Here is a 14,481-nt window from a genome sequence, read left to right as displayed (position 1 = left end):
ACAATAGTACTTCTAGCCACTACATAATAAACAAGGTTAACGAGCAAAAGTGAAATTCTAGCCATTAAATTATGACCAAAAAATGAAGCTAAACGAGAAAAAGTTAATTTTTTATTAAATGAGACAAACAGACTTTGTCTTACTTTAAATTTGCCTGCCTGCTCCTATCATAGTTTTTGTCTACATTTTTTTTATAAAGAAGAAAAGGACAATTTCAGCCAGTACAACAGGAAAGAAAAAAAGGAAAGTATAAGAAATATTCGTCAGATACTAAAAAAAGGTAGGGGACGCGAACACCAAAGCACACCCAAACAACTAGGACAAGCACACTATAAGCACCCGCACACCACTTTCCACCTGACTTGAAAGAAGGCCCCAACTCAACTAGGGAACACAGAGAAAGAGTCGGACCAACTGAAGTAGAGCCTGACAAGGAAACCATCCACCCCCTCTATCTAATCCAACATAAGGAGGGTTCCACTCCCCACTCATACAAAAAGCAAGGGTGATATGGGGTCTTACCATAGAACCAGATCCAAGAGGAGTGTTGGGCCCTATCCACCAGCTCCTCAATCGCGAAAGGCCTCCCGGAGAAAGTCACATCGTTACGGGACTTCCAGATGGACCACACAACAACATGCCAAACCAAAGATGAAATACTCCTAGCTCTCCTATTCACCCCCAACCCCACAGAAGCCTCGAAGTGACCTAAAAGATCCCTTTGAGACACAAACTCCCACCCTAACCAATAGACCACGCCACGGTATACCAAACTGATGACAACACATGACAAGAAATAAAAAGGTGAAAGGACGACTCGTCGGATAAACCACAAAGCGCACAAATAGAACTACTGGGATCGGGTAACACCCTACGCCTAACGAGGTTATGATGAGACGGGATCCCATCCTAAAGAAGCTTCCAGGAAAACAAGATCACCTTAAAGGCACCCAAAGACTTCCAAATGCTAGTAAAAGTCCTAATAAGAGCTACAGTTCTAGCCGTCACTCCTTGGGGCCTCACTTGTGAGAGACAAATTAGATTACTTAACCGAGTACAATCAAGATGACTCGAACTTCCAGGACCATAATCCACAGACAAGGAAAGACAAGTTGAGACCAACAAAACAAGAAGAGTATCAAGAAGATCCTGTTCGCAAACAAAAAGGCGCCTCCTCCACTAAAGCTCCCAAATCCACACCCCACCATCCCATCTTCCAAATTAAGCTCCCAACTTGCGCTCCTGATCAATGAACAATTGGAACAACCTCATATATTGATCCTTCAACGTAACCTCCCCCAACCTACAAGGATTAGCATTGGAACTAGAGCTGTCAAAATGGGCGGCCCGGACGATTTCGGGTTGGCCCGGTCGGGCTTTGTCATGCCGGGCTAAAAAGCCCGGATAAAAAACAGGCAACTCCTTGATCATAGTGTTTATTGAAATCTCGTCTTTATAAAGGGTAGGGTCCCCTTCAAGGTGTGCCAGGGTTAAGTTTGTAAAATTAGTTTTCATTCCCTCCATCGTGTGATTAATTATTTAACTTGTACTTGTTTTTTAATAGGAGCGTTATATAAAAAATAAAGAAAATCGAAGCAAGGAAGCGATTCCTCATACTGGTGGTAGTTTTAAACCTCTTTTGAGAAAAAGACATGAGGTGGTAGTTTTACTGATTAACTTAATAAGTTTTAACTATTTAATGTAATTTACTATCGATTTTGACATCTTTCTATTTTAGTTTTTGGAAACTGGACAAAAGCTTAGCCGTGAAAAATTTAATATGGAAACCCATAAAAAAATTTAATACATTATATGAATCTCTCTTGAAAAATTTTAAATTTTTTTAACAAATGATGAATTAAATATAAATTTTTTAGTTTTTTGTGCTTTAAAATTCATAAATAATTCATCTTATAAATTCTAAATTTTTATGGGAGAGATTCTTATAATATTAAAAACATGAATACAAACAACCATTCAAAAATGTTAAAATTTGTGATAAAAATTATTTGAATGACCAAAAATTGCTGAAATTTTTTATAGAAGTTAAAAATAAAATTCGAGATATTTATAGGAGCAAAAACTTATTTAATCCAATTTTAATTAAAAATTGTAAAAGTTATTTTGGCCTTATATGGAGTAAGTCAAAATAATAATTTCCACTTCAATTACTATTTATTATATGGAGCAAGTCAAAAAAATAATTTCTACTTTCAAGAAAGTGACTTTAAGAATTTAGTTACTCATATAGGAAACTTGGCCACTAAGTAACCTAATATCATTTGCCTCACAATTTCTTGGTCATACATACCTCACAATTTCACAAATCATATTTTATTCAAGGATTATGCTTAGAAATTTAAGCCTCTCTTCTTCTATTTTTTACATAAAATCGTCCCCATTCTCATTTCTTCTAGCTTCTCTTTTTTCATGAGATAAAAAAGTCAACACATTGTGAAAAAAATGGGACAAAGGATTTCTTCTGCTAAATCCTCAGCTTCTAAATTGTGGTGTTTCATCAATCCACGTTTTGCTTCTTCTGAATCTTTCACTCCATTTTATGGAAATTATGAAAAATTGAAATCACAAGAAGATAGTTTCAATCTCCAGATACATCCTTATGAGCTGCAATTTCCATGTAATAATTAGAAAACGTTGACTATTCTTTTTTTTTTTTTTATGGTTTACTATTTTCTTCATAGACTCATAGTTCACCATTTTTGTGAAACAGTTGAATTGAAGAAGGAGATATCCTGCTCTTTGCAATTGTCTAACAAGTCAGATAATTATTTGGCTTTTAAGGTAATGGTTTGTGAACTTCTATGGTACATTGATAAATTGGAGTGTTTTAGTACATTTTTAGTTTAAATCAATAAATTAACAATCATTTTTTATGAATAAAAAAACTAATTTTCTCGTAAAAGTAGCTCAGTTGATAGTTCTACTAGGATCCTAAGAATATTATTGGAGGGGCTGGAGTTTGAATCTTTAATTCCTCATTTCTCCACACTTATAGTGAGTTTAGCCACTAGAACAAAAAAAAAAACTATTTATCAACTATTTGTATATTTAAAAAAAAAATCATTTAATAAGAAAAAAACACAATTTCATTGTTTATAATTATATTAATAAAAAAAATCATTTAATAAGAAAAAAACACAATTTCATTGTTTATAAGCATTATATTAATAAAGAAAATTATTTAACAAGAAAAAACGCAATTTCATTAATAGGCTTAAAAAGTGTCTTTCAAACATGACCCTTTCCATTTTGGACCGGTGGGTGGTAAGTAAAAGATAAAATAGAGACTTTCAAACATTGCCTCCCACCACCTCCGTTGCTCCGACTAGCCATTGCTCTAAACTTTGCGCTCTGACCAGCCACTGCATGAACCTCTACCAGGGTGTGCACTCAATGCATTGAAATGTTATACAACCCTTTTGTATAGTAAGCCTCATGAGACATTTGTTGGCAGAACCTGTGTTCAAAGATTATAAATTGTTGAGTTTGTTGTAGATTGCTTATACAGAGACAGGGCATCGGCAGCCATGGTGGTACAGCAGCGATACTATACTAACGCTCTCTTTGTCATGTTGGTTCCATTGAAGATCTGTTTCAAGCATTTTTATGTTGTGAATTGCAATAAGTGCGCTTATATTTTAGGAAATGACGCAATTAGTTCAACTTTCAATGAGGAAAAAGAAGATTCACAAGAGAGTGCAACGTATCGACACAATATTTTACAACATATCATGGCGTACTCATGCGTATTGAAACTTTTTTATTTTTTCTAATTTAGAAAACTATTTTTCGATACACTCCGACAATGTTAATTTCAAGGGAGATTAATGCTTTTACAAAAATAGAGGAAGATGAATGATATTTTAATAGAACTCAAGAATGGTTAATGTAACTTGTACCCCTTCTAGGTTTTATGGAGAGCTATAATTTTTATTTGGTGTGAAATTGACTTGTTGCAGGTTAACACTCCAAATCCAAACAAGTATTATGTTACGCCAAATATTGGAGCTGTGTTACCCAGGTCTACTTGTGATATTATAGGTTTTCTTTTCTCTCAAGCATACACTTTCTACTTTTTTCACTCTCCCTCTTGTACACAAAGATATGCAAAGAGGAATACTAATGTTCTTGTTTATGTGAATGGTGAAATAATTTGAATTAGTAATTTGTGTCATTACATGTACATGCATTGCAAATCATATGTTTATTGATATATCAACTATTAAATTTTTTCATCAATGGTTGAGATTACTTACTTTATATTCTATTCATTTAAGATGAGTTGAGTTTTAAAATATTGTACTTTTTGGTAACAAACTGGGATTTGGCTCATCTTATGTAAACAATTCACAACAATCTGTATTGTTGATGAATAAATCAATGGTTGAAGTTACATGTACAATTGTGATTGCTTAATCTCCTTCTAAAGTGGTTTGTTCGCTTTAGACGAGCTAAATCCATTTATAAGTGAGGATAGGCAGTTACTTTTGAAATATTGTTTAAATGGTATGATGCCATGTCTTCTTTTCTTTTATACTCAGTTTCATTGATTGTTGATGTTTGTTCTTCGCCCCCCTAAATTGATCATAATTTCTCACACGTCCCCTCATCTACCGTGAGATATCTCTTAATAGCGCAAATCTTACCGGAATGTATCTCCCGATAGGGCAAATCTTACCGGGAGATATCTCCCATTAGTGGTTTTTCTAGTGTGAGCAATGCAGGAGGGCAAAGATCAGCCATATTGACTGTTTGCGTCATATTTACATTTTCACTTTGTAGTTACAATGCAAGCCCAAAAGGAAGCACCTCTTGACATGCAATGCAAAGATGAATTTGTCATTCAAAGCATAGATGCAAATCACAAAAGATATCACTCCAAAAATGGAGCAACCACAAAAGATATAACTCCAGAAATGGTACCAACAAATAAACTGCTTGATAGAGATTAAAGAAACACAATAAAATATATGGCATAGTTTAATCGATTTCTTTTGTCTTTGCAAGTAGTTTAATAAAGAGTCCTGCTATGAGGTTAAAGAGTGCAAATTAAGAGTTGTCTATATTGCTCCTCCTCAACTACCATCCCAGGTTCGAGAAGGATCTGATAAAGATTTGAAAGCTTCCAATAACAAGGTTGAACAGCAGGATACTTCACTTCAGGTGACATTATATATACATATGCTACATATTTATCTGTCACTTAGAAGAATATCGTGCCATTCCCCAAGTCGAATTTTCTGTCTTTTATCCTCAATAATTTCTATGCAGCACGGAATACTGGTTAATTTGGTAACTGGCCCGTTACTGTGTCGGAACGACCCTGTGCAGATCCCGGCCAGAACATGCCTACAATAATAATTAGTATCTACTTTAATTTTGTTCCTTACCTCAAAAGAGGATGATCATTCTTGCAAATTCTGATTTAAATCCCCAGCCATTACTGAGTGCATCTTATATACCTTCATCGCTTATTGAACCTTGAACTCAATCCATTCTTAGATTCTGAACTGGATTCAGATATCTTGTGTGTTGTTTTTTCACTTCTGTTTCTTCATTTTATTGGGCTTATAAACATTTACTAAATCAGATAGTTTCAATATCCAGATACATCCTCAGGAGCTGCAATTTCCCTGTAAGTGCCTCTTCGCTTCAAAAATTCAGCTTTTTTTATTGTCTTTGGTTTCTAATTTTTTATTAATTTTCTTCCCTTCTTTGGCTTTGTGAAACAGTTGAATTGAGGAAGCAAATATCATGTTCTTTGCAGTTGTCTAACAAGTCAGATAATGATGTAGCTTTCAAGGTTCTGATTAATTTACTCTTTATGTTTCTTTTCCCACTCAGTTTTATTTCTTCATCTTTTTCTTTGAGTTTGTAAATGGTTGCATGTTTGTTTTGTAAATTGCGTGTTATGCAGAGTTATAATTTTGATTTGGAGTGAAATTGATGGTATTTTGGCAGGTTAAGACTACAAATCCAAAGAAGTATTGTGTTAGGCCTAACAATGGAGTTGTGTTGCCTAGGTCTACTTTTGATATTATAGGTTTTCTTCTCCTTCTTCTCTCCCTCCCTCTTTCTCTCTCAATTTTTTTTTTTTCCATCAACCATCGCTTATTTTCCCTCTAAAGTGGTTTGTTCGCTTTAGACGAGCTAAATTCATTTATATGTGAAGATAGGCATTTACTGTTTGAATCATATTTACATTTTCACGTTGTAGTTATAATGCAAGCCCAAAAGCAGGCACCTCCTGACATGCAATGCAAAGATAAGTTTCTCATTCAAAGCATAGTTGCAAACCACAAAAGTTATCATTCCAAAAATGGAGCAACAACAAAAGATATCACTCCAGAAATGGTAACAACTAACAACAAATAAATTATTTCCTTGACAGAGATTAAAGAATCACAATAACACACTTACCGTGTAAAGTTTAATCATTTTTTTTTTGTCATTGCATGTAGTTTAAAAAATAATTCGGCTATGAGGTTGACGAGTGCAAATTGAGAGTTGTCATAAATAGTGGTTTCCAAGTTCCAACCACCTAGTATAATTTAATCGTTTTCTTTTCGCATTGCATGTAGTTTAAGAAAGAGTCTGGCTATGAGGTTGAAGAGTGCAAGTTCAAAGTTGTTTACGTGCCTCCTCCTCAACCACCATCCCTAGTTCGAGAAGGATCTGATGAAGATTTGTCTTCGCGAGCATCTGGCTTTCCAGATAAGGTTTCTTTTTATTTCATTTTTTTTAAAGTAGTTCGCATATAATTTCTATGCAGCATATAATACTGTTTAATTGGTTATTAACTCCATTGATCTGTCATAATGACATTGTTACGAACTTCAACCGGAACTCGCATATTATAATATATACTTGTGATCTTGACCGAAAAGGACAAGTTGAAAGTTTTCAAGTTTTCTGAGTTTTACTGGCCTTTGATAAAGATATTGTTGTAATACATTGATTTTCTTTGCAATTTAAGAATGTTCGTTGGGAATGTCCCCCATATAAGCCCACCCTGTAAACCCTATTCATGTCTATTTCATGGATGGATTGCTCTTGGTAAGATGTGAATTCCGAAATATAGCTGTTTATTTTGAATTTCTTATCATTTCAGGCGAGAGCACTTATTTCAAAGTTAACCGAGGAGAGGAATTCTGCTATTGACAAATATAAAAGGCTTGAGCAAGAACTGGTATGGCATTTATTCCGTAAATTTTCTTTTATGGATGCTTATGCACATTTTATCTTTAATGTTTAGCCTGTGATGTTAATTGTTATCCTATGATCCTATTTTGTTACTTTTAATTGGTTGTTTTATTTGAATATCAAAATATAGATTATCCCTGTCATCAACATGCCTGCTAACAACTTCAAAATTTCATTTTTTGGGAAATGTGCGTACCTGGTTGACCGCAGGTTAGGGATAGAGGCCCCTTCTTTTAACACTATCACATGGTTGTGACTCCTCTCATGTGGCAGACCCTAATCTTCCCAGAAAACCTCCTCAAATTTTACTGAAACAATCTCCAATGATGTTGGAATCTAATTCCCTCCTTTTGTTTCTTGTTGATGCAGTGTGCACTCCACTATAAAACACTTATCTCTTTCTTGAAGCTCCTTGATCATAGTGTTTGTTAAAATTTTGCCTTTACAAAGGGTAGGAGGTCCCCTTTCAGGGTGTACTTGACTCTATCTTTCCTAACCTTTAGGGCTAAGTTTCTAAAATTAGTTTTCATTTTCACCAAGTCCTCCGAGACCACAATCAAAATTCTCAGCATCTTATTTTTGCAAACATGCGCAGATGAATATTTTTCAGTATATGTAAAACACAAACCTTAGCTCATCTTTTCATGATACTCCTGGAATTGTTAACAGTCTTAACTTTATCTTTCGTACTTCCTCTATTTTGTGTCCCCTCCTTGTTCACTCATTCAGTTGGCTTGGGTTTTCTTATTTCTACATACGACGATACTGAAGCACTATAGCTATCTCCCTGCGACGTGTTCTTTGAACTCTACCTTCATTCTAAAACTGGGTTTTATATTTTGTGAAGCCCCATTATTCTTTTCATGGATTCCATTCCTTTCATCTCATTTAGCGAACTTGGCCTATGTAGTCTCATTTCCAATCTAATCTCCTCCTCGACGTCGTTGGCAAAAATTCCTGACACAATTTCTGGCAGGGAAATCTTTGAATTGTTTCCTGTATTCCTTTACTGCACCATCTTGTTTCAATCCCAGCAAGATCTCAAATATGTTTTCCACCATTGTGGGTTGTAATCTTTTCAAGACTCGTCCATCCACCTCTCTCCATCCAACTCTCTCCATCCATCTCTCTGCATCCCTCTCTGTCCATCAGCCTCTCTCCATCCGCCTCTCTCCATCCGTCCCTCTCCATCAGCCTCTCTCCATCTCTCTCTCTCCAACCATCTCTCTCTCTCTCTCTCTCCATTCTCTCCATCCAACTCTCTCAATCTGTCTCTCCATCCATCTCTCTCCCTCCGCCTCTCCATCCAACTCTCTCCATTCATCTCTCTACACCCATCTCTCTCCATCCGTCTCTCTCCATCCAACTCTCTCCAACCATCTCTCTCCATCCTCTCCATCCATCTCTCTCCATCCATCCCTCTCCAGCCTCTCTCCATCCTCTCAATCCAACTCTCTTCATCTCTCCTCCATCCAACTCTCTCAATTTGTCTCTCTCCATCCATCTCTCTCCATCCGTCTCTCTCCATCCATCTCTCTCCATCCGTCTCTCTCCATTCTACATCCATCCCTCTCCATCCAACTCTCTCCATCTCTCCTCCATCCAACTCTCTCAATCTGTCTCTCTCCATCCATCTCTCTTCATTTGTCTCTCTCCATCCGCCTCTCTCCATCCAACTCTCTTCAACCAACTCTCCATTCATCTCTCTCCATCCATCTCTCTCCCATAGTAGTCGAACCCGCAGGATCCCGGCGGAGCGTCCTGTCTCGGTGCCTTGCCGCTGCGAGTAGGGTGGGAGCGGTGCAGTTACAGTTCCCGGCCGCTACAGCCGGGATCTCAGTGGATCGGAGCAGAGCGGATCCCGGCTCCATATCCCGGGTCAAGACTGTTATTTCATATTAGTGGGTTTTAAAGGGTATTTTTGAAATTTGACTGTTTCTAGTATGAGCACAATTGGTTTTTTACATGTCCTTTTGTTGTTAACACACTTAACCGTCATTCTCACCATCATATTCTCTCACCTTTTCACCAATCCTCCGCTTCACCATCATCAAAGCTTCGAGTCTTCGTCTCTTCGACCACTTCACCTCATCAAGGCTGATGGGGATTATGTTGAAGAAGATGAGTTTGAGAATGATTTTTAGACTTATACTTTAATGATGAACTTGAGTTTTAATTTTTAGTTACTTTATTAATCTAAGTGTTGGAGACTTGAATATTTTCATGCTTCTTTATTTGCTTGACTTTTGTTGGTAATTTGGATGTAATGTTTGATCAAGACTTGAGATTTGTGTTTTGAATTTTAAATTTATGAATGAATGTTTTATGGATTTTGAGATGTTTGTTTAATTTTACATTAATTATATGTTTATAGTATTATTTATGTAATTTAAAAAAAAAATAAATGAAATAGCGGCCTTCCCGCACCCGCGATGCCGCTATCCCAGTTTTGGGGTTGGCCGCTCCGCTCCACGATCCGGGATTAACTACTATGCTCTCTCCATCCGACCTATATCATTTTCCTTGTCAAAATTGTTTAATGTAGAAGTTAATTATTGCACCATAGTGTACATTTTATAACCAATGGTTCTATTGGAAAATAATTGATTGATTGAATCTTGTCATGCATAGGAGCTTCTGAGGCGTGAGGCCAACAACAACTGTCATACATAGTAGACATGTTGATGAAATCTATATCTGTAGACATGCAGATGACGGATAGAGTTATTTATTTGTTCCATTTTTTAGCCTCGTATCAGTAGAATATATGTTTATTCCAACGACATTTTCTTTAGTTTTGCTGTTGTATGAATTGCTTTATTTTCTAGATTATAGACGGGTTGATGAAATCTATATCATGCGATCTCTGTTATTATTTAATATCGCACATGTGATTATTTTTTATGTTCCTATCTCTCACGTAGCTACTTATGATTGTTGGTTGTCTCGATGGCTAATTTATTGTCACTATAAAAGTGACATTCTATAATTTATTTGTGGTGACTATAATTTAGCAACATAGTGCAAGAAAAAAAGTTAAAAAGCAACTCTGATTGGAAATATACGTACATTTAATAACAGTCTTTACACTATAGTGATCATGTTCTCCGGCCCTCAAAGTGATGCCAAAATGGCCACAGAGCACAAAGTGAAATATTGCCATTCTATATATTATATGCCTAAAAACATAGAGCTAACTGTTTTACTACTAACCTTGAGCTTGTCAAGAATTTTCTGAGACTTTTATCATGTTGCAACGAACAACAATCTTCCGAAAATCATCAAGGCTTAGCTGCAACAGAGCCATTTATACTTAATTAGATCTTCATAGTAATAGTATAAATATCGTGCAGAATACATGAAAATTAGAGATTGAAATTATTGATATTCATATTTTTAAGATTTAAAAAAGAACAATTCAAGTGAATTGCTAATATAGTCCTTGGAATTGTGAACAAGATTATATAGAAAAATACAGTCCAAGTCTATGCTATAACCCAAAACGTTTTATCAATTACCCATCCTGAGTTCAAATTATAGGTTATTCTATGTTCTCTACCATCTCCGATAAAAAATAGTCATTGAAAAAGTTGCTAATAATACTTACCTTTCCATCTCTATCACTATCAAAGCAACGAATCATATCAAGCAACTCTTTGTCTGTCCATGCAAAATCATGAGCTATAGCTGCTCTTTCTAAATCCCTTTTTGTTACAGTTCCTTTTCCTGCTTCTGCATATCAAAATCAACCTTGTCAATAACCATGACCCGCTCCATTAATTCAAAACGGAAAAACAAAAAATGAGGCCAAAATACTTCCATTCCGGAAATAAATAAGTATGATTGAAATGTTATATGATCATCTATCATGTGAGAAACACTTCCAATACGATCTCTTAAATCATAACTTTCAATTGACAAACAAAAAGTAGCATCAACATAAATTATCAAATTACCATCAAGTTGGAAGAAGTGTACAATGAGTTCATCCTCAGTCATTTGCAGCCGACTAGTAAACTGTTAACAAAATCAATTATTAGAATAAAGAATGACGAATACAAACTAAAAGAACTACAAAGAAGGAAATATCATCATTCTGTGAATAGCAAACTCAATACAAACCGATTTTTTGTTCTTCTTTCTTCCCTTATCTTCTTGAACCTGAGCGTTTTCATTTTTCTCAGCCTTGCTGATGTTCCCTACATTCTTGTTAGAGAAAAATGAAGCTTCGGCAGAATCTTGCAAGGAAAGAGCAATTGCCTGTCCATACATATCACACTGTACAGTTAAGACACTTTCTATATTCAACACGATATTCTAATCAGTAGCAATGCAAAATGTTTAGGATTTATATCAAACAATTGTAACCAATATGATCCAAAAATCAAGGCTACCTGCATCAAAGCTTCGTCTTCATTATCAATATAATCTAAATTACCACTATGCTTCTTTCCAGTTACTCTACTTTTCACCTTCAAACTTTTGTTCTTTGCCTGCAATCAGTATCAAGGAAAAGAATGGTAATGGTCAACTTCATTTTCAAACCATAACTATTAGGATTGTGCAGAATAACTATTAAAGAAATGCACAACTCAAGCATCCTAGTATTCATATCAAACCAAACATTAATCAAATCCTCCCTCCGGTCCTTATTATATGAAGAATTTTACTTTTTAGATTCATAGAATGTTGGATGTATCTATCTGGTCCATAATCCATATTATTGACTAGATACATCCAACATTCTATGAATTTAAAAAGTAAAGTTCTTCTTATAATAAGGACCGGAGGGAATACAAAGCATTCTCAAATAAAATAACTCAACTTTGAAATTACAAAAATAAAATTAATATTAATAGGCCAATGCTTGCATGAAAGCTCAATTAAAATAACTTCAAACGCAAACTTTGTTGTACTTTTTTATCATTCTTTTGGTATATCTTAATTTCTTAACTAAATTCACTTATATTTTCTTTTATGTATCCTAAAGTTTAAGCTCGATGCCTATTTTTTTTATCCACATACTTCACATTGGGACCTCTGCGAAAGGATATTTCTTTATTTACAAGACTCAAGATCAAGTCTGTCTATATGAAAACCATGGGACATTTGGTAACCTGATCAATTAAGTGTTTATCGAACAAAGACTTGTCGTATAAGATCTTAAGAACAAACGATTAGTGCAATCAAAGAGATAATATTTTAAACTGTTCTTGCATAAGTCATAAGCTATTTTCATGGGAAACGAAAAAAATTTGAAAACTTGTGGACATTTACAAAGTACTGGAGTCATAATAAGATAAGCATAAGCTTTTCCAAATTCCTACCAACTTTATCAAATAATTGCACTCATACACTTTATACAGATTATTCATCTAACCAAACCATATTCCTGCCTACTACTGCATTTATGTTTTCTTCATTTACAAATATAAGTCTTTATTTAAACAAACCAGGAAGCCTTGGGATAAACCGTTTAATTAAGTGGTTATCGAATAAGTACTTATTAAAAAACCTACCAACAACTCACTGACATATCATAAGCTATGCTATTTTGTAAACTCTTCTCACACATACAAAGTGTTTTAAGTCATACAATAAACCTCATAAGTTGTAAAGTAGATTTTCAAACCAATACCAAATTCCTTACTAGTTAATGACATAATTGCACTTGCACACATTCTTTACACAAGATTATTCATCTCACCAACCAAATTTCACTAAAACTAAAACATTTACGACTCATTCACATAGGCGAGTAATCACATAAGTTTCAATAGTTCGAATCCTAAACCTCCTCCACCTCCTCCCGAATCCTTAAATGTTAGTAAACTACTAGTTATTATGTAAGTTTCTAGAGTTCAAATCCTTAACCTCCTACATCTATGATTAAAACTCATTCGGTATCCTTAGTCCACCATCCAAACCGCATACAGTTTCACGCAGTTTTAAATCACAAACGTTCAGTTCATAATGCATATTAAGAAAAGCAACTACAAATGATCTCAATCATTGGTTCCAGATCGGACGGCTATGGCACGTAAAATGACGCAGTTACTGCGTCTAATCCAATTCCCCAAACTACCTACTTGTACCTAAATAAAACAAGGAAAATGCTAAACAGTGCCCCGGGGCACTAGTTAAGGATGCAAAAATAGTAATTTGGCATTGGAGTTTGTGCAGTCAACTTCTCGAAAGTTTAAAAAGTGTTATTTTCTTTTCAAAATTTTCTAATTTTGGTTTCCTTAACCAGTGCCCCGGAGGCACCGGTTAGCATGACCCATAAAACAATTTGAACTAACAAAAAACCAACACTTTATGTACCTAAATAAAATGGGACAAATTGATTGAAAAAAGAGAATATTTTGGAGTAAAAATTGAACTAAAAATAAAAATGTGACATTTTGATTGAAAAATGTAAAAAAATAAATTAAAAACCTTTCTTTTCCGTGACCCAGAAGGATTTTCATAGTCAGAATCATGTTCATGTTGTTCTTCACTAGAAGAATCTGAATCTGATTCGGGTTCTCGTTCTTCTTCGTTTTCGGGTATATACTCTTCATCATCATCTTGAACCTTTTCTTTCCCTTTCTTCTTCTTAATCGGAGTTGAATTTTTCAATGAAGTGACCATTTGGGGTAACCCCATAGCTTTCAATCTCGCTTGGTTTTCCGCAATTCTTTGCAGTCTCTGTTTCTCGTACTCTGACATGGTACTTCCGTTCCGTACGGTTTGTTCTGATTCCGATTCCGATTCTGATGATGTTGAAGTACCCTCTTCTTCCGATTTGGTGCGTTTCGGCATTTCGGATTCGAATGTGACTCAGTAGTAAGCGTTTGGTTCAGCGGAGGGAAGTGAAGAGATTTTAATGGAGGGGAAAGGAAGTGAGAGGAGTGGAGGGAGAGATTTACACTTTTACCCTTTAAATTTTTTATTTTTTTTATAACTCTCATGTTCCTGGGGGAAGCGGCCTAGTATTCAAGAGTTCGGTCGCGAGGTAAGTAAAGTCTGGCCAAGAAATTGTTCCAGCCAGGAATCGAACCTGGGTTCTCCCAAAATTCGTCCTTTTTGGTAAAGCTCATTAAGCACTTGAGTCCAATAACTTGGTTACCCTTAAATTATTGTGCGGTGCGAATCGTGATATACCATAAGGGAAATTCTATGGTACATAGGAAAAGTTTCAATGTACAGGTAGATTAGATGATTAAATTACTAGGTAAATGAATATATTTTTTTTAAAGAAATCATTTTTCTATC

The 14,481-nt window shown here is 35.2% G+C and overlaps 2 protein-coding genes across 8 annotated transcripts; one reads left to right on the top strand and one right to left on the bottom strand.

Moving 5' to 3' along the window:
- The first annotated feature begins 2,270 nt into the window (after window positions 1-2,270).
- On the top strand, window positions 2,271-10,133 carry LOC123924150 (vesicle-associated protein 1-4-like). 2 transcript variants are annotated; one of them, XM_045976931.1, is made up of 12 exons: window positions 2,275-2,638; window positions 2,732-2,802; window positions 3,981-4,062; window positions 4,804-4,940; window positions 5,032-5,184; window positions 5,629-5,656; window positions 5,754-5,824; window positions 5,983-6,064; window positions 6,239-6,375; window positions 6,603-6,740; window positions 7,133-7,210; window positions 9,856-10,133. In XM_045976931.1, exons 1-12 carry the CDS (start codon window positions 2,464-2,466, stop codon window positions 9,895-9,897), a joined length of 1,194 nt encoding a protein of 397 aa, XP_045832887.1. In that variant the 5' UTR covers window positions 2,275-2,463; the 3' UTR covers window positions 9,898-10,133. The 2 variants fall into 2 exon arrangements, with proteins under 2 accessions (XP_045832886.1, XP_045832887.1); XM_045976930.1 differs by having other exon boundaries at window positions 2,271-2,638; window positions 7,133-10,075.
- On the bottom strand, window positions 2,509-14,119 carry LOC123924152 (ABC transporter F family member 4-like). Of its 6 annotated transcripts, none has more exons than XM_045976938.1 (7): window positions 13,663-14,102; window positions 11,619-11,717; window positions 11,347-11,484; window positions 11,181-11,241; window positions 10,832-10,956; window positions 10,438-10,516; window positions 2,509-2,625 (listed from the first exon to the last, which is right to left on the bottom strand). In XM_045976938.1, exons 1-6 carry the CDS (start codon window positions 14,026-14,028, stop codon window positions 10,448-10,450), a joined length of 858 nt encoding a protein of 285 aa, XP_045832894.1. In that variant the 5' UTR covers window positions 14,029-14,102; the 3' UTR covers window positions 2,509-2,625; window positions 10,438-10,447. The 6 variants fall into 6 exon arrangements, with proteins under 6 accessions (XP_045832894.1, XP_045832891.1, XP_045832892.1 ...); XM_045976935.1 differs by lacking the exon at window positions 2,509-2,625 and adding an exon at window positions 3,111-3,478; XM_045976936.1 differs by lacking the exon at window positions 2,509-2,625 and adding an exon at window positions 3,478-3,610.
- Between the last annotated feature and the right edge of the window lie 362 nt (window positions 14,120-14,481).

This window comes from Trifolium pratense, linkage group LG4 (assembly GCF_020283565.1).
Source record: "Trifolium pratense cultivar HEN17-A07 linkage group LG4, ARS_RC_1.1, whole genome shotgun sequence".
NCBI classification, from domain to species: Eukaryota; Viridiplantae; Streptophyta; class Magnoliopsida; order Fabales; family Fabaceae; genus Trifolium; species Trifolium pratense.
The sequence above is the reverse complement of the archived record's forward strand: the minus strand, read 5'-3'. Positions and strand labels throughout refer to the sequence as shown.